General features: G+C 42.6%; 3 protein-coding genes across 4 annotated transcripts; all 3 read left to right on the top strand.

Annotated features, from left to right (window-relative positions):
* Positions 1–304: 304 nt before the first annotated feature.
* Positions 305–18,629, top strand: LOC127610383 (protocadherin alpha-C2-like). Of its 2 annotated transcripts, XM_052080531.1 has the most exons (3): positions 305–2,306; positions 12,626–12,991; positions 17,688–18,629. In XM_052080531.1, exons 1-3 carry the CDS (start codon positions 378–380, stop codon positions 17,733–17,735), a joined length of 2,343 nt encoding a protein of 780 aa, XP_051936491.1. In that variant the 5' UTR covers positions 305–377; the 3' UTR covers positions 17,736–18,629. The 2 variants fall into 2 exon arrangements, with proteins under 2 accessions (XP_051936491.1, XP_051936483.1); XM_052080523.1 differs by lacking the exon at positions 305–2,306 and having other exon boundaries at positions 8,475–12,991.
* Positions 2,313–8,197, top strand: LOC127610404 (protocadherin alpha-C2-like). The gene has a single exon (XM_052080555.1). It carries the CDS (start codon positions 5,768–5,770, stop codon positions 8,195–8,197), a length of 2,430 nt encoding a protein of 809 aa, XP_051936515.1. The 5' UTR covers positions 2,313–5,767.
* Positions 15,301–22,795, top strand: LOC127610451 (protocadherin alpha-C2-like). The gene is made up of 3 exons (XM_052080638.1): positions 15,301–17,687; positions 18,636–18,672; positions 21,006–22,795. The coding sequence occupies exons 1-2, from the start codon at positions 15,357–15,359 to the stop codon at positions 18,645–18,647; spliced, it is 2,343 nt and encodes a 780-aa protein (XP_051936598.1). The 5' UTR covers positions 15,301–15,356; the 3' UTR covers positions 18,648–18,672; positions 21,006–22,795.
* Positions 22,796–25,712: the final 2,917 nt, after the last annotated feature.

Here is a 25,712-nt window from a genome sequence, read left to right as displayed (position 1 = left end):
GTGGTGGGAAAACAGAGGGAGGCGCTGTTTGACCAAAAAAAAAACACCCAGACGTCATGACAGTGACGCGTTGCTGTCAGGGCAGATTGGAAAATACCGCACAGTCGTTCACTGATATCACGCCCAACAAATTCTCTTCACGCAGTTTAGAAGGGTGAAACTCGTATTAAAGTATTGGAGCTCAAGATCGTTCGAGGTGAAATCATCATTTGGGTTCCAAGTAGTTGTGTCCGAGCCAAAATAGAATGGACCGGCAAACAACAAGGGGGTCCGTTTTACAAGCGTGTTCTTTGAAGAGGTACGTGCTGCTCTTTGTGTTTTTTTCCTTTGTTCACCGGGCACCGGCTTCAGTCACACATTATTCCATTCCTGAAGAAATGAAGGAAGGATCAGTAGTTGCCAACATTGCCAACGATCTGAGCTTGGATGTAAAAACGCTAAACAAGAGGAAGATGCGGCTCGATATTATTGCAAATAAGCGATATCTGGACGTGAAAAAAGAGACTGGTGAGCTTTATATTGTGGAGAAAATTGACCGGGAAATCCTTTGTCCAACTAAATCATCTGCTTCCTGTTATTTGAAATTGGAAGTGATTTTGGAAAATCCTGTGCGCATATTTAACATCGAGGTGGAAATCATGGACATTAACGACAACGCCCCTCAGTTTAGGAGAAATGTAATCCATCTGGACATATCTGAATCAACTCCCAAAGGAGAGAGATTCTCTCTCAGCAATGCAGTCGATCCGGATGTTGGAAGTAACACAGTAAAAACATATCATCTGAGTGAAAGTCAGCATTTTGGCATAGAAGTTCAGACTGGAAGAGATGGGTCCAAATTTGCTGAATTAATATTGAAAGAGACATTAAACCGAGAGGAACATGCTGTGCACAATTTAATGCTAAACGCAATCGATGGCGGTAAACCTGCACGTTCTGGGACTGCCAAAATTATTGTTCAAGTATTAGACACGAATGATAATTCTCCTCTGTTTGACAAGTCGATTTACAGTGTGAAAATAATGGAAAATGCCCCCATTGGAAGCCTTGTTATTGATTTAAATGCGACTGACTTGGATGAGGGTTCAAATTCGGATCTATCATATTCATATAGTTTGTATACACCAGAGAAAACACAACAAACATTTAATTTGAATCCTTCTACAGGTGAGATCACTGTTAAAGGAATGTTGAATTATGAAGATTTCAGGATTTATGATATGGAGGTTATAGCAGCAGACAGAGGCGTCAATAGTTTGTCAGGCCAATGTACGATCAAAATTCAAATTGAGGACATGAATGACAACCACCCAGAAATATCCATTAAATCTTTTCAAAGTCCAGTCAGCGAAAACATTGATGTCGACACCGTGATAGCAGTTTTGAGTGTGAGTGATAAGGACTCCGGCAATAATGGAGTGGTGGATCTTCGCATTCCAAACAACATGCCTTTTAAATTGAGGCAGTCGCCCGATAGCTTATATAAATTAGTTGTTTCTGAGCCATTAGACCGTGAGAAGGTTCCAGAATACGACATCACCTTCACCGTCACAGACAGAGGCTCCCCTCCTTTAAGTGACAACGAAACCATGACTTTGCATCTGCTGGATGTAAATGATAATGCGCCACACTTCCCTCAGTCCTTTTATACCATACGTGTGATGGAGAATAACGCCCCTGGCGCCTTGCTCAGCTCCCTCAGTGCCTTTGACCCCGACCTCCATGAGAACCAGTACCTAGTGTACTTCATCCTGGAGAAGGAGATAGCCAACACCTCCATGTCCATGCTCTTCTCCATCAATCCAGAGAACGGCAACCTTTACGCACTCAAGACTTTTGACTATGAGATGGAGAAGGACTTCCTCTTCCACATCGAGGCCAGAGACTCTGGTTCTCCTCCGCTCAGCAGCAACGTGACCGTCCACATCATCATCGTGGATCAGAATGACAACGCCCCGGTTATCGTCTCTCCGTGGCGAGCGCACGGCTCCGTGGTGGAGGAGAAGATCCCCAGATCCACGGATAAAGGCTCCCTGGTGGCCAAGGTGATAGCCTTGGACGTGGATTCCGTGCACAACTCGCGCGTCACCTACCAGTTCCTGCAGGTGACCGACGCCTCTTTGTTCAGTCTGGACCAGTACAACGGGGAGATCCGCACCATGAGGATGTTCAGCTACAAAGATTCTCGTCACCAGAGACTGGTTGTTGTTGCCAAGGACAACGGGGAGCCCGCTCTCTCCGCTACGGTCACCATCAAGCTGTCCACGGTGGAAACGGCCGTGAAGGCCTACTCGGACATGACCGAGGTACCGCTGGAATACGACATCTTCTCGGACCTCAACCTGTATTTGGTCATCGGTCTGGGCTCGGTGTCCTTCCTGCTGCTCATCACCATCCTGGTCACCATCGTGCTCAAGTGTCAGAAGGTCAAGCCCAGCAAAGCGGCTCCTCCCTGCAGGAACAGCGTGATCAGCGAGAGGAACTCCACCATCGCAGATTCCACTCTGGTGTCCAACGATGCCTACTGGTACAGTCTGTTCCTAGCAGAGACCAGGAAAGGAAAACTGGTGGTCAGGCAGCCCATGCCGAAGGGCTCAAGGTACATTGTGTCCAGTATTCCCAGGAGCACAGGCATGTCTGAAACTAGCGGCTCGGCTCCTTCTACCTTGCAGGTACGACTCAAGTTTGTTCAGTGGCATACTTACTCAAATGTAATCAGAATTTCTCGGTTGATTTTAGAGTCTCACAATACTGTCTTAGTAACAAGCCTTTTCAAGATTATCGTTCTCATATAATTTACAAGATTGATAAATGGAATGACTGCTTTATCTGACCATACAAACATCAACAGAAAGAACAGCCATCAGAAGGACAGAAAAGAAGAAAGAAAATAGTTAAAAAAAAAAACTAAAGAAAACAATCAAATGTTTCATCCTTCTTCACAGTGCACGTGTTGAAAAAGAATGAGGATGATCTAATAAAAACCAACATACCTCTTCTTGCTTCTTTTGCTCCACATAATTATGACATTGAATATATTGATACAATACAATAATAGGTTTATATATGCCTATGTAAATGTACCCGAATTACAGGCCCACATATAAATGTGTACATTAATCTTGTTATTAAGCTCAACATATATGTAGAGAGAGAGAGAGAGAGAGAGAGAGAGAGAGAGAGAGAGAGAGAGAGAGAGAGAGAGAGAGAGAGAGAGAGAGATCGATTATACATACCCCGTATATGTACTGTATATGTGTATATATAAACCTTTGTATACCTTGTAAATATGTTAATATTTATAAAGAAACAAAAACAGCACTTTCGCGACTCAAACAACCTTCAGGTCTCCAAATGTCAGAGATTTTCTCGGACAAAGTTAAAGAAACGACTCGGCACACAGGAAAATTGTCTTCAATATCGGCGGGAGCGGACCTCTGAGAGCGAACGACGGTTGTTGCTCCGCGATCACACTCTCGGCTCCCTCTCCGCCGGTTCGAACTTTTATTGCAAAATACAAGAAAGACCCTCCCCTAGAGATTAGCATACCGCGCCCAACGGTCCGGCCCTTCGGTAGTGATCTGATCTACCCGAATACACAAGTCACAGACTTTGCTGATGACTAATGTCCACCTGGGCGCGACAGCTGTTCCCAAACTGTCTTTTGGTATTCAACAACTCTTTGTTCCCAATTTGTTTATTCCCACTCTGTGATTGAATCTAGCCTTCGCCCCCCTTGCTTTGACGTGATTACTCAAGAAAAAGGCCCTCCGCCCAAACGGCCGACACCTCTGCGCTGAGCGTGTCCGGACATGCCCAAATTAACCGAAACTTTAAACATGATACAATTTTGCTCATAGATTCTTCTAACACCAAAACAAACAAAATTTCAAAAAACACTCAAAACAAGGCAGCCCAGCGATCAACTGGTTAGCATGTCCGTTTCACAGTGCACAGACGCAGCGTTCGATTACACGCTCCGGGCTTCCTGTGTAGAGTTTGCACGTTCTCCCCCCATGCCTGCGTCGGTTTTCTCTGGGTACTCTGGTTTCCTCCCACATTCCAAAAACATGCACGAAAGGTTAATTGGGCACTCTAAATTGTCCAAAAGCGTGATTGTGAGTGTTAAGTTTTTGTTAAATCAAACTTTGCCCTGCGATTGGCTAGCAACAAGTTCACAGTGTACACCGCCTCCTGTCCAAAGATGGCTGGGAAAGGCTCCAACATGCCCGCAACTCTCATGAGGGTAAGCGACTTGCATAATGGTTGGATGGAAAAACATGACACAATTTCATTACAGCAACCGAGATCACTCAGGCAGATGTTTCATCATTTTCAAAATGCATTCTACCTGATTGACGCACTTTTTTTCCTGAAAACTTTTCAATATATTTTTGAACAAAGCAAATGACCACATATTTAGCAACCGATTTCATCAATATTCAGAAATCAAGAACTCTCACAGTGACCAACATAGACACATCTTTATTTTAGATTTGTGCTTGATTTTTTTTTTATATCTGTTGCAGAACATAACAACTCTCTCTGATTTCAAACAGTGCCTTTGCACTGTGGCAAAGTAAATCATTCTGTACGTTGTACACTCTCTGTGCTATTTTAAATCCAACTAAGTCACGCAATTTGACAGTCTTGAAATTGATAGACTGTGCATTGTTGGTTCTTTGTAGTTCAATTAAATAATTTGTCACAAAAAATGTGGATGATTTTTTTTCTGTAATTGTTACCCCACATCGCCGGACACTAATTCATAAATGGCAGGAGCAGCTTAGTTTTATCAGGGATGGCTTAACATAATGCCTTAATCATTATTTGGCTTCCAGCGTCATTTTGTATCCATTACCACTCCAAGAAAATGATCATACATTCTTACTTTTTCAAATGAATTTACCGTTGATTCTGAACCTAGTTTTAGATTTTTCTGCATGCAAACCTGATTATTGATCTAATTCAACTCCTGTAATCATATCACAGAACTCAGTAAATGAAAGAGTCTGTTGTATTTACAATGGGGAGGCGAAGCATTGCGACACTGGTTGCACGCATTAAAATAATAAATGTTGGCGAAAATAAAACAATATTATTGTCGTGAAACATGATTTTTACGCGTGCACCCAATGTCCGTGCTTTTTCAATGTCAATGTCAATTCGACAGCCTCTTTTGTTTTTTGTTTTTTAGTAATTTGTATGGAACCCCAAATCAATTTGTAGCCTATATTCTGGTCTGAGAAAAGTGTAGGGGAGTTTAGTGTCACGCTCAAGGCCATCCCACTTAATTTTAGTCATTTCCACATTCCTACGTGTCTTTCAGTGTTTTTTGGTAATTGATCGTATTGCTTGCCACACTACCACCGTGGTAGGAATGTGAGAGTAGTATAGCTGACCCTCGTGGTGGAAATGTATTTTGACGGGAGCGTTAATTTAATCAATTTATACAGAAACAATACATTTAAATAATTCAGCGCGCGTCGCGATACGATCGAAACAATCGTATGGTGGCGCTGTTTGTGATAATATTCAAATGAGACCGCATTCCTGTCGTGATCATCGAATCTCGTCATAGGGTGGTTCTTGAACAAACTGGGCCACTTTGCATTGATGAAACGATACTCCGCCGATGCGGTCATTTATTCTGTCGATTATTATCTGGAGTAAATTTGCAAATTCGCGTTTTGGGCAATATTGTGCGCCGAAGTTGGACTGGAAAAAAACACGCATTTGGAGCTAGACTGGGGTGCAGTGAGCGCACATGAGAACAATGAGCTCCGCTACAGTTACGCAGTCACAGCAAAGGTACGTGCTGTTCGTTGTTGTTATTCTTCTCCGGTCTGTGAATCAAATATCCACCTCCGTGACCCATTATTCCATACCCGAGGAAATGAAGGAGGGATCCGTGGTTGCCAACCTTGCCAGCGATCTCGGACTGGACGTTGAAACACTGAACAAAAGGAAGATGCGTTTGGACATTATTTCAAACAAAAAATATCTGGACGTGAACAAAGACACCGGGGAGCTGTATATCGTTGAGAAGATTGACAGGGAACACATCTGCTCAACAAAATCTCCAGGTTCTTGTTATCTCGGACTAGAAATGATCCTGGAAAACCCGTTGAGAATTTTTAACATCGAAGTTGAAATAATGGACATGAATGACAACGCCCCTCAATTTAGGAGAGACGCCTTTCATTTGGATGTATCTGAATCGACACCAAAAGGGGAGAGATTCTCTCTTAGCAATGCAGTCGATCCGGATGTAGGCAGCAACACAGTGAAAACATATCATCTCAGTGAAAGTGAACATTTTAAAATTGAGGTTCAGACGGGGAGGGAAGGAAGGAAAATTGCGGATTTGATTTTGAATAAAGTTTTAGACCGAGAGGAGCAGGCTGTGCACAATTTAATATTAACGGCAGTAGATGGCGGCGCACCTCCGCGTTCTGGCACAGCGAGTATTATTGTTCATGTTTTAGACAATAATGACAACGCCCCTCTCTTTGATAATACTATTTACAGTGTTAAAATCATGGAAAATTCCCCTATTGGAAGCCTTGTTATTGATTTAAATGCGACTGATTTGGATGAGGGTTCAAATTCTGATTTAACATACTCATATAGTTTGTATACACCCGAGAAAACACGAGAAACATTTAATTTGAATCCTTCGACAGGTGAGATCACTGTTAAAGGAATGTTGAATTATGAAGATTTCAGGATTTATGATATGGAAGTTATAGCAGCAGACAGAGGCATCAATAGTTTATCCGGACAATGTACGATCAAAATTCAAATTGAGGACATGAATGACAACCACCCAGAAATATCCATTAAATCTTTTCAAAGTCCAGTCAGCGAAAACATTGATGTCGACACCGTGATAGCAGTTTTGAGTGTGAGTGATAAGGACTCCGGCAATAATGGAGTGGTGGATCTTCGCATTCCAAACAACATGCCTTTTAAATTGAGGGAGTCGCCCGATAGCTTATATAAATTAGTTGTTTCGGAGCCATTAGACCGTGAGAAGATTCCAGAATACGACATCACCTTCACCGTCACAGACAGAGGCGCCCCTCCTTTAAGTGACAACGAAACCATGACTTTGCATCTACTGGATGTAAATGATAATGCGCCACACTTCCCTCAGTCCTTTTATACCATACGTGTGATGGAGAATAACGCCCCTGGCGCCTTGCTGAGCTCCCTCAGTGCCTTTGACCCCGACCTCCATGAGAACCAGTACCTAGTGTACTTCATCCTGGAGAAGGAGATAGCCAACACCTCCATGTCCATGCTCTTCTCCATCAATCCAGAGAACGGCAATCTTTACGCACTAAAGACTTTTGACTATGAGATGGAGAAGGACTTCCTCTTCCACATCGAGGCCAGAGACTCTGGTTCTCCTCCGCTCAGCAGCAACGTGACCGTCCACATCATCATCGTGGATCAGAATGACAACACCCCGGTTATCGTCTCTCCTTGGCGAGCGCACGGCTCCGTAGTGGAGGAGAAGATCCCCAGATCCACAGATAAAGGCTCCCTGGTGGCCAAGGTGATAGCCTTGGACGTGGATTCCGTGCACAACTCTCGCGTCACCTACCAGTTCCTGCAGGTGACCGACGCCTCTTTGTTCAGTCTGGACCAGTACAACGGGGAGATCCGCACCATGAGGATGTTCAGCTACAAAGATTCTCGTCACCAGAGACTGGTGGTTGTTGCCAAGGACAACGGGGAGCCCGCTCTCTCCGCTACGGTCACCATCAAGCTGTCCACGGTGGAAACGGCCGTGAAGGCTTACTCGGACATGACCGAGGTACCGCTGGAATACGACATCTTCTCGGACCTCAACCTGTATTTGGTCATCGGTCTAGGCTCGGTGTCCTTCCTGCTGCTCATCACCATCCTGGTCACCATCGTGCTCAAGTGCCAGAAGGTCAAGCCCAGCAAAGCGGCTCCTCCCTGCAGGAACAGCGTGATCAGCGAGAGGAACTCCACCATCGCAGATTCCACTCTGGTGTCCAACGATGCCTACTGGTACAGTCTGTTCCTAGCAGAGACCAGGAAAGGAAAACTGGTGGTCAGGCAGCCCATGCCGAAGGGCTCAAGGTACATTGTGTCCAGTATTCCCAGGAGCACAGGCATGTCTGAAACTAGCGGCTCGGCTCCTTCCACCTTGCAGGTATGAGTCAAGTGCATATGATTTGTCAGAGGATTTGTAGAGCTTCACGTACATAAAATACGAGTCAGTCCATACCTGCTCTCATTTTTAGTTCAGATGTTCTTGTTGGCTTTTTCTGACATTTATAGCCATATCTTAGAGCATAATCCATGGTTCGCAGAGAGCTTTCAGTGTCCAATTTCATTGTTCAAACATAGCAGTTCAGAGAAGGGTACAAATAATTTCCAAGACATTAAATATTCCATGGTCACTTTGAAAACTTTGCTTCTGTGTGCAGCAGAGACTTCGAGTGGATCTCATGTCTCTGAATTGCATCATTTCTTGCTCCCTGCTCCTCGATACTGTGACAGCACCGTAAAACTTGTTCTTGTGCTGCCATATTAAGGAGCATATCTATTCTTTGAAATGAGCATGAAGGAGTGTGGATTAGGTCTTGAGGAACCTCCACTGTGGAGCTATAATTGAGGAACCTCCAATGCGGAGGTCAGGCACTCCAGTCCTCGCGGGCTTTTAACCTACATGTTTTCAAAATTTCTCTCCTTCAGCACACTTGATTGAAATGATCATGATTGTGATCGGGTTTCTGCAGAGCTTGATGATAATCTTGACCATTTGAATCAGGTGTGTTGGAGGAGGGAAACTTCTAAAACATGCAGGATAAGGTCTCTCGAGGACATGAGTTGGTGATCCCTGCTCTATTGTTTCTTTTGCGGAAGCCTTTCAGCCTCACGACAGAGACATATATGGACGTATGCTCGCTGGATTGCAGCAAAGCAGCATTCCACAAATTAATAGTTAATTCTATGTTTTTGTAGTTTATTGACCATCTTGGTCTAAATTATGCAGATTTTGTGGACTCTCCATTTAATTTGGGCAGTAACTCTGAAATGACTCCATGGTTACTACGCAACGAAAATCTGTAACAGGATGTAAGCTAATCTTCTCAAATGCATGTACGAATATCAACAAATTCAAAATGACCCTCAAAGTTTTGATGATCGTGTACAGTTTTTACATTGCACAAAATGGGACTTTTAATAAAAACAGCTGTTTGTGTTCATTTTAATAATGCCCCAATTTCAGAAAAAAAATTCAGTTTGTCAATGCTTGAAATTGAATTCTTTTCACTTTACTCGTGACATGATGCACAGCAGTACATCAACAGCAGACACAAATCATTCCAAAAATCATAAAGATGTACTGTAAGTGAGGGTTGAAGGGGAACTCGGGGATTAAGCCTATGCAAGCCTGTTAACAATCAGCTCTACTCATAACAGTAACATGCAAACAGTTGTATAGCGTAAAGTGATAGTTTAATGTAATTCCACTTGAAATACAAAGCATCAAAGTGGATGAGTTTGGAGTGTCTTAATTCGAACATGGAGCAGCAGATTCATTTCTGAGACAGGTCAATGAAGTGCCTTCATCTTTAACTTTTGTCCCCTGCAAATGTTGACATTGGTAAACAAACATAATTTCTTCAAGCGCATATGTTTGGTCAGTGGCATTTTACTGACACTTTATAAGGATTATGCGGTTTATTGTGGCACTTCAACATACTGTCTTACTCAAGTGGCGAGTAAAAACATGTTTTTGGGACTCATACTTGATCATTGACTTCCACGTGAAACTACTGGATCAAATATGTGAAAATAGGACGCAGAATATAAATGACACCAATGCAATAGTATTTTCTGGCTTGAGGAGAATATTAGGGGGGGGGGGTCTTTTGCCTTGCAGCCCAAGGGCACAACATTGAGTTTCAGCCTTTTACTCATCTCTTTGTGCTAATTTGTGTCTTTTGGTGATAAACCTCATCTTTATCACGTTCACATCTGTCCTAATTTGGTTTCAAAAAGTCTCTTTTTATACGACTCAGTTACTCTCAGCTCATCTCATTTGTGTTCCTGGAGGACCTTATAAGTGGTGGCAAGTCCAAGTGCTTTATCTAAATAAAATCGAACGTACAATTTGACAATGAATTATGGGGAAAAATGAAACAACATTAAAAAAACACAAATAGGTGATTCACATAGTCACTTTATACAGTTAAAAACGTAAAATATTTCAGCGTGGGTCGTGATATAGAATACATTAAAAAAAACAGTAGGTTATGGTGGCGCTGTTTTTAGTATTTCAACGAGAGCCCAAACGTTCACGTCGTCACGTCGTCGCCCAATGACTCTCGTCATTTCGTCATTGGGCGGTTCTTAATAAACTGGACCACTTGGCAGTGCTGAAATCAACTCTCCTCAATGCGGTCATTTTTTTTCTGACGATTATCATCTGGAATATATTTGCTACAACGTATTCTGGACTATTTTACGGCGAAATCGGACCTGGACAAACAAACACTGGGACAAAGTGCAGTGAGCGCACGAGAGAACAATGATGTGCGTCGTAGTGCAGCCACGGCAAAGGTACGCGCTGTTCGTCATTGTTATTCTTCTCTCTTTCGTTACTCAAATATCCAACTCCGTGACCCATTATTCCATACCCGAGGAAATGAAGGAGGGATCAGTTGTTGCTAACCTTGCCACCGACCTGGGATTGGATGTCAAAATACTAAATCGGCGGAAGATGCGTTTGGACATTATTTCAAACAAAAAATATCTGGACGTCAACAAAGACACCGGAGAGCTGTATATCGTTGAGAAGATCGACAGGGAACACATCTGCCCAACAAAGTCGCCAGACTCATGTTATCTGAGACTTGAGGTGATCATGGAGAACCCGTTAAGAATTTTTAACATTGAGGTCGAAATAATGGATATGAACGACAACGCCCCTCAATTTCGGAGAGACGCCTTTCATTTGGATGTATCTGAATCGACACCAAAAGGGGAGAGATTCTCTCTTAGCAATGCAGTCGATCCGGATGTAGGCAGCAACACAGTGAAAACATATCATCTGAGTGAAAGTGAACATTTTAACATTGAGGTTCAGACGGGGAGGGAGGGAACAAAACTCGCAGATTTGATATTGAAGAAGGTTTTGGACCGAGAGGAGCAGTCTGTGCACAATTTAATATTAACGGCAGTAGATGGCGGCGCACCTCCGCGTTCTGGCACAGCGAGAATTATTGTTCATGTTTTAGACAATAATGACAACGCCCCTCTCTTTGATAATACTATTTACAGTGTTAAAATCATGGAAAATTCCCCTATTGGAAGCCTTGTTATTGATTTAAATGCGACTGATTTAGATGAGGGCTCAAATTCTGATTTAACATACTCATATAGTTTATATACACCAGAGAAAGCACGAGAAACATTTTATTTAAATCCATCTACTGGTGAGATCACTGTGAAAGGAATGCTTAACTATGAAGATTTTAAGATTTATGATATGGAAGTGATAGCAGCAGACAGAGGCGTCAATAGTTTGTCAGGCCAATGTACGATCAAAATTCAAATTGAGGACATGAATGACAACCACCCAGAAATATCCATTAAATCTTTTCAAAGTCCAGTCAGCGAAAACATTGATGTCGACACCGTGATAGCAGTTGTGAGTGTGAGTGATAAGGACTCCGGCAATAATGGAGTGGTGGATCTTCGCATTCCAAACAACATGCCTTTTAAATTGAGGGAGTCGCCCGATAGCTTATATAAATTAGTTGTTTCGGAGCCATTAGACCGTGAGAAGGTTCCAGAATACGACATCACCTTCACCGTCACAGACAGAGGCTCCCCTCCTTTAAGTGACAACGAAACCATGACTTTGCATCTGCTGGATGTAAATGATAATGCGCCACACTTCCCTCAGTCCTTTTATACCATACGTGTGATGGAGAATAACGCCCCTGGCGCCTTGCTGAGCTCCCTCAGTGCCTTTGACCCCGACCTCCATGAGAACCAGTACCTAGTGTACTTCATCCTGGAGAAGGAGATAGCCAACACCTCCATGTCCATGCTCTTCTCCATCAATCCAGAGAACGGCAATCTTTACGCACTAAAGACTTTTGACTATGAGATGGAGAAGGACTTCCTCTTCCACATCGAGGCCAGAGACTCTGGTTCTCCTCCGCTCAGCAGCAACGTGACCGTCCACATCATCATCGTGGATCAGAATGACAACACCCCGGTTATCGTCTCTCCGTGGCGAGCGCACGGCTCCGTGGTGGAGGAGAAGATCCCCAGATCCACGGATAAAGGCTCCCTGGTGGCCAAGGTGATAGCCTTGGACGTGGATTCCGTGCACAACTCTCGCGTCACCTACCAGTTCCTGCAGGTGACCGACGCCTCTTTGTTCAGTCTGGACCAGTACAACGGGGAGATCCGCACCATGAGGATGTTCAGCTACAAAGATTCTCGTCACCAGAGACTGGTGGTTGTTGCCAAGGACAACGGGGAGCCCGCTCTCTCCGCTACGGTCACCATCAAGCTGTCCACGGTGGAAACGGCCGTGAAGGCCTACTCGGACATGACCGAGGTGCCTCTGGAATACGACATCTTCTCGGACCTCAACCTGTATTTGGTCATCGGTCTAGGCTCGGTGTCCTTCCTGCTGCTCATCACCATCCTGGTCACCATCGTGCTCAAGTGTCAGAAGGTCAAGCCCAGCAAAGCGGCTCCTCCCTGCAGGAACAGCGTGATCAGCGAGAGGAACTCCACCATCGCAGATTCCACTCTGGTGTCCAACGATGCCTACTGGTACAGTCTGTTCCTAGCAGAGACCAGGAAAGGAAAACTGGTGGTCAGGCAGCCCATGCCGAAGGGCTCAAGGTACATTGTGTCCAGTATTCCCAGGAGCACAGGCATGTCTGAAACTAGCGGCTCGGCTCCTTCCACCTTGCAGGTATCATGACACGTTTGTCCAACATTTGCAATGATCTAAAAACCCCAGTGATTATATATGAAGTGCACTTCCAGTACGTAACCAAGACAGTAGTGTCTTCCTTTCAAATGATAACTTTTTAAAATGTATTCTTAATGTCATTTAATACTGAGCTAAATACAGTACCCATCAATTTAAATACATTTCAGGGTAAATCACACAATCCTCTGGCACTGATAAATGTCCTTATTTCTTTCTGTCAAGATCCTGCCTCAATCTAAAGTTTTGAAAGTGTTATGGAAAAGGACTAAAGTAGAGTTTTATTTTGTTTATTAATTACATGGAAATGAAAACAAATGTAAATTGGAAATATAAATGAGTGGGAAAGTTATTGTGAAAGTGAATTAAAAAAAAAAAGCTTGAAAAGTGACAATAGTTGAAATAGCGATTTTATCTACATCTTCAAGATTTAAAATAATCAAACTTGTACAGCAGTGCTTCCCAACCTTTTCTTGCGACAAGACATCCATTCGAAAAATCACGTCACACCTCCTTACAAAAACGTAAAAAGTATGGGAAACGGAAAAAAAAGAATTTAAGCAAAAGACCATGGATTTAGTATGAAATTTGGCCATCTCAAAACTGACATGCCTGCAGGGAAACCGCGTCTTGTTTTGTTTTGTGAATGGCAGCAGGTGGATCAACAGGTTTTGTAACTTCTCAGTCCCATGGAGGAGCATTTACCTATTATTCTACCCGTTACTCTCGTCCCCGGCTTCGTTAAAAAAACCCAAAAGCTATGTCTATAATTAACACATAATAGTTTTGGGACAAATTAAGTAAAATATTGGATCATTACCACAAGGCACCTTGGTTGAGATTCACTATTCTGCTGTATAAACACTGATTGCTTGACTAACAGATTAGTAGTGGTTATAAAACATGAGGAAAAACACAAAGCATATTTTTTACAAACTATCAGCATTATCCTGATGTTGCATGTTTGCATTGTTGCAAAACAAAGCAAACAACAAACGGAATTCCAGTATCATTAAGTAGAATGTTGTGTGGGTTTGGCACCCTGACCACTTTGTCACTCACACAACTGGAGCTTTATTAATTGTACTCTTTGTGCACTCATTTTTTTTAAATTGCAAATAATTCACAATGCTTGTGCTGTTGTTTTCACATTGAGGTGAGATTTACAACCAATTCCCCTTCAAACAATTCCATGAACAATGGAATAATGTCTACTTCTGCTCTCGGCTTGCCAAAACTTTACAGTATTCTCACTCTTTTGATGGCACGTTGGAGTCTTTCACTTAAATGAGGATTACCATTTGATTCAAACACATTAGCATGCTTGGCCTAGCACGCCTGAATTCTTTAAATATAACACATTTCATACACTTGCATATTCAAGTTTATAGTGCATTTCATCTTTCGGATATGGCCTAATATGGGAACTATTAGTACACAGGCGGAAATCTAACTCAGATGGTCTTTTCCTAGAGAGTTGATTTACAAATAAAAGTGTGCCGGAGAGATGGATGATTCACAGCCAGAGAGAGAAAATAACTTCTCAAGAGATGTTACGGGAATTTAGTCAGTGGAATGAAAATACCCCACAGTAGCTGTGTCCATATTATTTACAACCACTAGGCCCACTTGTAATATACCCTAAAGTTGTCTGTATACACTGAAAAGTGTGAAGGGGTTTTTTTTCTGAATAAGTCTTGCTTTTTAAAAATTACATTTTACGTATATGACATATCTCACGTTAGTTTTGTGCATTGGAATTATTACCCCAACACAACAAACAGCTCAAGTATAGTTTGAAGTTGACGATAAAACAAAGTTTGATGATTTAATTAGAACAAGCATAATTTTTCAAACGTTTTGCAAATAGTTATCGGTACCTTATGTTATTCTTTCCGATGTAAACACTGACTGTGCTGAAGTTTATTCATTAATTAAGATATGTAACGGGGTGGCTCTGAAAACATTTGACGTGATTTCGTTATGCAATGCAATCAGGACTCGTGGCCGTTGTTTTAAGGTGCTGTCAGGACTCTTGAAAACGAGTTTCGTCGCTGCTGTCCAACAACTCTCTCACACCGGTGATGTCACCGGTATCGCAAATTCTAATTGGAGGAGAACAAGGAGACGGACGTTTTAACACTGACGTCACCATGCTCACGAGGAAGGGAAACGGTGGTACAGTATTAACGGTCTCGATGTGCTTCTTCGTTGAGTAGGGGAGCGACTCTTCATACATTTTGTTGCGCTTAAAGGACTCAACATCAATATGACGCACGGCGGCAGTAAGTTAGTCGAGACGCGGCCACTTGTCATTCTTCTCTTTTTATGCACGTTGGTCGACCCGATGTCGTCTGTCACTCACTACTCGATTCCTGAAGAGATGGAGGAAGGTTCAGTCGTTGCTAATTTGGCGGCCGATTTGGGTTTAGAAGTGCAGACGCTCAACAAGAGGAAAATGCGCATCGATGGTGCAGCAAATAAAAAATATCTAGACATCAACAAAGACACGGGAGAGCTCTTTATTTTGGAGAGAATAGACAGAGAATTGCTGTGCACCTTCAAAACAACTGCGTATTGCTCTCTGAAATTGGACGCAACGATTGAAAATCCCATTCGCATGTTTAACATTGAAGTGGAAGTCACGGATATTAATGATAACGCTCCTCATTTTCGAAGAGGGACCATGCATTTGGACATTTCCGAATCCAGCCCGGTTGGAGAGAGGTTCTCCCTGAATAATGCAGTGGACCCCGATGTTGGGGCCAATTCTGTGCAAAATTACCACCTGAGCTCGAGCCAACATTTTAATATCGAAATTCAGACTGGGAGAGACGGCACCAAATTTGCAGATTTAATTCTTACAAAGGTGCTGGACAGAGAGCAGCAGGCTGTTCATCATCTTATCCTCACTGCAGTGGATGGTGGCGTTCCCACACGCACGGGCACGGCCAGCATCATTGTTCGAGTCCTGGACGTCAATGACAACGTCCCTTTATTTGACAAAGACAAATACTTTGTAGAAGTGATGGAGAACTCCCCTATTGGCAGTCTGGTGATTCAATTAAATGCCACTGATTTAGATGAAGGCTCCAATTCGGATGTGCTCTATTCTTATAGTTTATACACGTCAGAAAGAACACAGCATGTGTTTACTTTAAATCAAGAAAATGGAGAAATCAGAGTGAAGGAGATGATTAATTATGAAGATTTGAAATATTATGAAATGGAAGTTATCGCAAGCGATAAGGGGCTCAACCCGTTATCTGGCCAATGTAAGGTGACGATACAGGTGACAGATATGAATGACAACCACCCAGAAATTTCCATCAAGTCCTTTCAAAGCCCGATTAAAGAAAACATACCTGTAGACACTGTGATAGCAGTTGTGAGTGTGAGTGATAAGGACTCCGGCAATAATGGAGTGGTGGATCTTCACATTCCAAATAACATGCCATTTAAATTGAGGGAGTCGCCCGATAGCTTATATAAATTAGTTGTTTCGGAGCCATTAGACCGTGAGAAGGTTCCAGAATATGACATCACCTTCACCGTCACCGACAGGGGCTCCCCTCCTTTAAGTGACAATGAAACCATGACTTTGCATCTGCTGGATGTAAATGATAATGCGCCACACTTCCCTCAGTCCTTTTATACCATACGTGTGATGGAGAATAACGCCCCTGGCGCCTTGCTCAGCTCCCTCAGTGCCTTTGACCCCGACCTCCATGAGAACCAGTACCTAGTGTACTTCATCTTGGAGAAGGAGATAGCCAACACCTCCATGTCCATGCTCTTCTCCATCAATCCAGAGAACGGCAACCTTTACGCACTCAAGACTTTTGACTATGAGATGGAGAAGGACTTCCTCTTCCACATCGAGGCCAGAGACTCTGGTTCTCCTCCGCTCAGCAGCAACGTGACCGTCCACATCATCATCGTGGATCAGAATGACAACACCCCGGTTATCGTCTCTCCGTGGCGAGCGCACGGCTCCGTAGTGGAGGAGAAGATCCCCAGATCCACAGATAAAGGCTCCCTGGTGGCCAAGGTGATAGCCTTGGACGTGGATTCCGTGCACAACTCTCGCGTCACCTACCAGTTCCTGCAGGTGACCGACGCCTCTTTGTTCAGTCTGGACCAGTACAACGGGGAGATCCGCACCATGAGGATGTTCAGCTACAAAGATTCTCGTCACCAGAGACTGGTGGTTGTTGCCAAGGACAACGGGGAGCCCGCTCTCTCCGCTACGGTCACCATCAAGCTGTCCACGGTGGAAACGGCCGTGAAGGCTTACTCGGACATGACCGAGGTACCGCTGGAATACGACATCTTCTCGGACCTCAACCTGTATTTGGTCATCGGTCTAGGCTCGGTGTCCTTCCTGCTGCTCATCACCATCCTGGTCACCATCGTGCTCAAGTGCCAGAAGGTCAAGCCCAGCAAAGCGGCTCCTCCCTGCAGGAACAGCGTGATCAGCGAGAGGAACTCCACCATCGCAGATTCCACTCTGGTGTCCAACGACGCCTACTGGTACAGTCTGTTCCTAGCAGAGACCAGGAAAGGAAAACTGGTGGTCAGGCAGCCCATGCCGAAGGGCTCAAGGTACATTGTGTCCAGTATTCCCAGGAGCACAGGCATGTCTGAAACTAGTGGCTCGGCCCCTTCCACCTTGCAGGTAAAACATATTTGCTACTTCAATAGCAATGCAATGATGAAGACTTAAGAGCAGTATCCAATTCTGCAGTCACAGTGCAGCATTTTCCCAATGTTTTTAAGTGTCGCAGTTAAATCCCAATTTTAAATATGTTAAGTGCAGGCTGCACGGTAGAATAATCAATAAAGTTTTACTTATAGCACCCAATTTGTGGCCTATGTATATTTCGCTTATACTGTACATCATCGCATTGATCCATGCAAACTATTTTATCCTTGAAGATATTTTTGCGACTAAGTGCATGCATGTGGTCCCTAAGTGTGAATGGATAAAGTGTGTTTGTTTTTCTCCATGCCTTGTAATATGCCTAAACAAACACTATATCAAATACTCTCAGCAACTGTTAACGTTAAAACTGGTAAGTACGAATAGAGGTATCCCATCTAAAAGTGTAGGAGTGAAAATACAAATATAAGATCAACATCAACAAAACCTTGCACAGATGTCTTTCTTTGTAATACCACCACAAATTATCGTGGGGTTAAAGATTCCTTGATTGTCGTAAATGTGTTTTCCACGAGGCTTCATTTCATGAATAATGTTTTCTCTGAGTTTTATAAAGCAGCACCCGCCAAACTAAACAAGAGTAGACAAAAATAAAACAAACTACACAAAATGAAATGTATTACAACTGTTTTGGAGGTTTTCTTCTCATGTATGACACTGTTTTCTGCCTTTTTCTATCCAGGTAAGTGTAAGATGTTCTACAAACATATTTTAACATGTTAAACTTGTGTTTTAATGGTACACGTGTCTATATTAATCAGGGCCACAGTTGCTGAATCTGGCAACTTTGTTCAGCTTGTCTCTGCATGGAAGCACTCATCACAGGCTACTTTCACAACAACTTCTTTTTATCAGCCCTGTAATAACCTCATCTCACCCTTTCTTTTTCTTCCCACTCTAAAGTACCCTAAATGAGGGAAGGCCACCCTGCAACTTGGAGGTATGCAGGAGTTTCACTCTCAGCTGATGCGCTTTGAAAATGTTTCCTGGTTGAACTGTCTTGTTTCCCTTTATGTTGTTACTCTTCTCAGTTGGTGTTTCAAAATTCTGTTGTATTCCTCTTATACCCCAAAGTCACAATGCTCACGTCTTCAGGTCCACATTTTGTCTGCGGGTGATCACATCAATACCATACTTAAAGCAAACCAAGTGTATGCTAGAAAAAAACAAAAAAAACATAAAACTAAAAACACAAGCAAGAACAATACCGTTTTTGTCTTGCTCTTCGTCCATAAAGTGCACTTAAATAATGACCCCTTTCTTTCTTTGAATTTCTTGAAATTCAACGAAAAGAAGACAGAGGTGATATTGTTTGGTCCCAGTGGCCCTTGTACATTCCATCCTGTAGACTAGGGCCCCCTGTCTCCTTATTTGAAATCAACGGTCTCAAACTTGGGCCTTAAAATGGACAGTGATTTCACACTCGATCGGCAAATTGGTGCCGTTGTTAAATCCAGCTTCTTTCACCTCAGACAGCTGGCCAAAATAAAACCTCTCCTCTCACATGAACACTTTGAGACAGTAATCCATGCCTTTGTCACATCCCGGCTCGATTACTGCAATGCCCTGTACTTTGGAGTCAGCCAGTCCTCCATTAAGCGCCTTCAGCTGGTCCAGAATGCCGCTGCTCGCCTCTTGACTTGTACTCGTAAGAGGGAGCATATAACTCCTACTCTGGCATCCCTTCATTGGCTCCCCATTCATTTGAGAGTTATTTTCAAGATCCTCCTCTTTGTTTTCAAATCTCTAAATAATGTCGCGCCACCTTACCTCTCTGAGCTCATCCGCCCCTACACACCTGCCCGGCGCCTCAGGTCTGTGGACCAGTCTTTGTTAGAGGTACCAAGAACTAAACTGAGGCTCAGAGGGGATCGAGCCTTTTCTGTTGCTGGACCCTCTCTCTGGATTGACCTCCCACTGAACATTTGGCAAGCCTCCTCGCTGCCCATCTTTAAAGCCCTCCTCAAAACCCACTTGTATTCTTTGGCGTTCGACTCAGCATGACTTACATTTGCTCTTGATTTTACTGCTTGGTGCTTTCTACCGCCTTTATTACCATTTCGTCTTACTGTTTATTGTGTATGTTAAATCGCTCCATGTACAGCACTTTGTATGCAGCGATGGCTGTTTGAAAGTGCTCTATAAATACTGTTGACTGGACTTGACGTTATCTTGGCCACAATAACGATAGGTAGTGCCGGCTTATCTGACACGTTGTTTTCAGTTTGAGGATTTACTCCACATGTGAAGTATTCTTCAAAGTCTGCAGTATGTGGACAAAGTGGTGTCTCACCTGCAGCCAGTCCTTAAATGCACCTGTTGACCTATTATAAGAAACCAAACACAACTATCGACGCAACACTTAGGTGCTCATCTGTTTTCGAATTACCTTTAATTGTGGGTCGCCTAAGGCTCACCTGTGCAACGGTGGTCACGCCAGACACTGATTGATTTTCTGCCTGCCCACCCCCAGTCTCCCTCCCCGCTCACAATTGAGTAAAACTGCAAATTTTAGAGTGGTTTATTATTTTGGGCATCCGAAGGCACACCTGTGCAATAAGTTTGCTGTCTAATCAGCACCTCTCAGCAAAGAAGAAATGTTCACCCGGACAGATTGAGACAGATTTTTGAACATATGAGCAAAACAGGCCTTTTGTTTACTCAATTGTTGGGGGTTTTCAGATCGTTTTTAAGTAGATGTATGCTCGACTTCAAACCAGGTCCAGATGATTTTATTTTGTGCAACGACGTGACAAAATAAAACTGAGTAAATTCAATGCACCGTTTTTGTCAACGTTTGGCTTGTAGAAAATGTGAGCAGAAACAACAGAGTTGCGGTTGTATTTTTTTCAGTGTACTTGCTGACTTTACTGCGCATTAAAAACATCTTTAAATTGTTACAAATGCATGTTAGGATTATGTTTTTTTTTCCAAATCATTCTAAAATAATATTCCTATAATGAAATGTCTGTCAGACTGCATTAGTTACAACTGTAAACAGACTCAAATGTTTGACACTTTTAATGTCTGACCTATTATTTTGTGCAGGGGATGTGAAAATGAGTCCCGTCACCCAGTTTCCTAGCAACCACACTCCTCGTGATATTTCGCAAGCATGGTGTGTTCAGTGATAGCGTGTACGTTCAAGGATCTGTCCAACCCTTTCTTCGGCCTGCTGCCTCTCCATCTTAATCTTAGAATGCATGTCAGCCTGACGCGTCACGTGGCTATCTCTAGTTTTTTAAATACTATATCTTTGTGTCTCATTGACAGGCATCCACAACCAGGAGCACTCGATCCACATGAAGGCCAGAACTCCCCACCTGCATATCCGACAAATCGAGATGGGAGTACCTAAGAGGAAAAGAGAGAACCCTGAATTGACATCACGCTCATACCCGTCATGCTCAGCCCGGATCCTCATACTTGACACCCACTGAATGCTGCCGCGTCAATGAGGAAACAACTCCCACTCCTTGTAATCCCCTCCATCTGTACTCTTTAAGCACATGAAAAGCCAATTTAAGCCTTTTTGATAAACTCTTCAATGTGTACGGTATGACCGCGTGGCTTCAAATACGCTTCATCTCTAAAAATATGTCACAAGAAATGTGATTTGCCAAGAAATGTGTGAATAGTCCAAAAAGCCCCAAAAAAAGGGACAATATGAGTGTGCAATGAAAAGTGGAAATGCCAAAAGGAGACTCTTGCTTTGTCGAAATGATCGCCCATCATGTGTACAGTATTTAAAATTTTTCTCCATTTTGTCTTTTGCATTTTCTGTATTAATGGCAATGGAAACGGCACAGTATATCCAATGTTTAACACAAAAAAAACCATGCGGTTTGTAGGAATTAAATCTGAATTTTATAAATAGTAATTTCAGGTTTTGTAAATGATGTTGTGAGCAAAGGCGACTGATGAATGAGTGTGCAGAATGATTCAGGTGACTTAATCAACCTATTGTCGTGAGGATTTAAGGATACTCTGGGCAAGAACTAATGCACTAGCACATTGATTACAATTAGCGGTGCTCAAGATATTCGTGGTTAAACTGACCCCCTTCTTGCTTATCGTCAAAACTGGTTGGAAATGATGGCAACTTATAGCGGATTGAAGTGTCTTCTGCCCTTGTACATTCTAAGGGTTAAAAATTGGCCACTGTAACTGTAATGTGGTATCAACTCTTACTGCAAAACGATCTCCTGTAACGCACTTGACTTGTTAGGTTAACAAATGCGGGAGAGTGATGCCTTTTGTCAGTGTTCACCTGCTTTCACTTTTTTTTGTGTTGCATGGAATATCGGTCATAGATTTTTAGGGCGTGTACAACTCATTTTCTGTGTCATCAACAATTGTGCTCTCAGAACAAAATAGAAGTGGGGCAAAAAGAAGAGGAACAGGACAGTTGTGTACAGTGTTTTCCTTTTGATCACGGTTCTGAATATGAATTACTCAACCATAGACGATAAGACTCTCCTTGTAGATACACTGTATGTCATATTGTTTACTTTTGTCATTTAAGAAGACAAATTGTGGATGTCGCCGACCATCAGCACTGTTTGACGTAGTGTAACACGATACAATATATACAAAATATTTACAGTACTGCAATTGTGTATTTGTCACACAAATGAAAGCTGTGCTCGAGTGTATTACTGACAACTCGACCTGCGATACAATACGGAAAGTCTTTACAGAGAACCATAGGTACCACATTTATTTTTATTATTTTATTATTAAAAGGCCTTTTCCCACTTCTGGACTGAAGATAACCGCATCAAATCAGGAGTGCAAACAATTATTAGAAATGCAATTTCAATAATGCTGTCGTCCTCATCATTGCAGTGCTAATCACATCAACTACAGTAAATATTAAATTGATATTGTGCAGTCAAACACTAGCACAGCTTACATGTATAAAGGTGTAATGTTTTACAGGCAAATACATCAAGTAAGTGCATTTGTACAGTGGTGCTTTGACTGTGAGATACAATAGTTGTGTGTTTGTAATGTGATCATATCTTATGGCAGACAAAATAAAAACATGGAAACTAATTAAATGTTTGGTATGTTGTAAGTATAATATCACTCTTTCAAGATTCATTGTGTTGGTACCATGATGCATTGGATCAAAAGACACATTTCTGAGAATGACTTGCATTACTTCATTATTAGTCCTGACCAAGCAGCTAATCAGTCCAAATGTCATGACTGCCTGCTTCAGTGTTGCCTCCTGCAAGGTCTCCAGGAAGATGATCTTATATGAGAAGGCCTATTGATATATTTAAGCAGAAAGGCTCAGTGATGTTGCCAGGTAGGTCAATTCAGGTGTATAGTGCTTGTCAAAAACTCCTGTCCTTCTTCCCCAGTGACCTATACTGTGCAGAACAAAGCAAACAGGGACACATACACTCTCTCAATGTCAAATTATTGTACTTGCTGGAATCTCCCTGAACAGGGATCTCACTGGCCATTGTTTCATCTAAAATTGCTGTTGATAGTTATACACAGTAATCATGTAAGATTTGATGTGAAACCAGCGTAGACATTCAATGGAATCGGTGCTTTGGTTGCAGCATTCACAGCATCCCTCCCCCATCTTTCTTCCTTCAGCAGTGACCTGCGAAAAAGAGCTGCGTTGCCATGGCTACCGGCTGTCTGCTACCCGAAGGGCGTTTGGCTGGTGCTCTGACGCAACCCGTCATCTAATATTCCAGCATACACACAATGCACACGGACGCGCACCAATTTGGGTGCGAATGGAAGTCAGCAGCAATGATCCAGCCTGTTCGAATTGGTGCAGTGTGGAGGGAGTGAGGGAGGGGCTTCACGTTGCAAAATGCGGCAGCGCTTGGGCATGCGCACCTTGATTTGGCCTACATTCAGACGTATGACGCAATCGTGGCGAGGGGTGTGCAGATAGGATTTTTTAGAATAAATAAATGTACACATACAGCATTGATTTATCGATAATAATACAACGTTCAACGCCCGATGTAACAAATATTGTGGATGCCTAGCTTTTGGAGAACACAAACACATACGTGAATCAAGGTATAATAGTGGCATTTGCAGATATTCACCACGAGAGGTCAGTGTTATCCACTCTGCATCAGGGCGATGATGGGAGGGTACTGGGTGGATCGCACAGGACATAATAATGCATAAAACAAAGAAAAAAACAAAACCTCATGATCTGTTAAAACTGAAAAAATAGCATTGTATGATCTGTGGAAAAAAAGAAAAAAACTGTCAGATTTGGTGACAATGTTGATGTGTACAAGATGGAGCCCATATAGAAAAAATAATAATTTTGCACTGTGGGTCTTGCAAATAAATAAATAAATAACAAATGTTAGATTTGTAAAAACAAGAATGGTCAGACTGGAGTTCCAACGACCAAACGGGGTATTTATTAAGGTAGGGTGTGTCCATCATGAGTTTGCCTGCAAGAGCATGACAATTGATTGGCACCTTCTGTTGCTTATTGCTTTCCTCTGGTGCGGTGGATATATATATATATATATATTTTTTTTAATCAAATTAGAGTTACAAGATCATGGGGCCAGAGACAGCAGTTTTTCTTCTTCGATCTTTTGCACACAAATGTGCAAAAACATTTTTAAAAAACATTTTCACTGACAGTGTTATCGCACTGCCAGTGGGATTTTTGTATAATATGATGTATCTCTGTGTGGAATTTTAAATGACAACATTTTTATGCTGACTCGAATGGCCTGGTTTTGATACAAATTGTCAGTGTGCTTTTCAGTTTTGTTTTGTTTTTTTCTGTCATCTCACAGGTGCTGCCCATTGCTCCTCAAGGTTGGTTAAATACAGACAAACACATTTTGCTCTACCAGTATGTGATAAAATAAATTAGAATATGCAAATGAGTTGTAATGTAATTTACAATGGTAAATAACTTCCACGTGAATAGATGTTGTCCAATTTTGTTCCTTGGTGTAGCCTATGAGAGGACAATCACCTCGGAGGAGGAGGAAATCCATGCACCCATTCATCCGCTCTATTGCTTGTCCTCATCAAGGCATGCAAAGTTCATTCCTCGCTACGATGGCTAACGACTTTGACTTGTTTACTCAAAGTAAGACGCCCATTATGAAAGTGTTTATCATATGAATTGTGGTCCCAGTACGCGGACACTTTTTGGGTTTTTTTTTTTTGTTACTGCTGATGTCTTTTGGAATTATTTCCTACATTTTCAAAGAAAAATAGTCACAAATAAAATGTAAATTAATAGAGGTGCACCTTTAATATATTTTAACCACAGCAACAGTAATGTTAATTTATTGTAATTTATTGTGGGATGGTGGTCCAGTGGTTAGCGCGTTGACTTCACAGTGCAGAGGTTGCGGGTTTGATCCCGGCTGCGGCCTTCCTGTGTGGAGTTTGAGTGTTCTCCCCCGTGTCTGTGTGGGTGCCTGTGTGGGTACTCCGGTTTTTCTCCCACATTCCAAAAACATGCACGGCAAGCTGATTGAACACTCAATGTGAACGTGGATGGTTGTTCGTCTCTGTGTGCCCTGCGATTGGCTGGCAATCAGTTCAGGGTGTCCCCCGCCTACTGCCCGAAGACAGCTGGGATAGGCTGAGCACCCTGTTGAGGATAAGGTCGATCGGAAAATGGATGGATGGATATTGTGTGGTCCCAGTGTCACCTTCCACTCTGTTAGTCAGTTCGTGAAGCTTAAACATGTCATCTATCTGACAGAATGTTCTTGCACCGAAAAGTCAAGATTTGTCAACATTAGCTTTCCTATTGTGCCTCATACTGTATAAACGGTCCCAGTTAGATGTCAAAAACATTCATTGTCATCACAGCATCTAAAAATAGACAAAAAAAATCTGAATTGTGAATACAAACCTATTGAAAGGAATGGGTGAAAGTGGGTGAATATGAACAATGGAATTTTTACTGCTATGGCTTTATTTTATATACACTTAAAACCAGGCCTG

This window comes from Hippocampus zosterae, chromosome 1 (assembly GCF_025434085.1).
Source record: "Hippocampus zosterae strain Florida chromosome 1, ASM2543408v3, whole genome shotgun sequence".
NCBI classification, from domain to species: domain Eukaryota; kingdom Metazoa; phylum Chordata; class Actinopteri; order Syngnathiformes; family Syngnathidae; genus Hippocampus; species Hippocampus zosterae.
The sequence above is the reverse complement of the archived record's forward strand: the minus strand, read 5'-3'. Positions and strand labels throughout refer to the sequence as shown.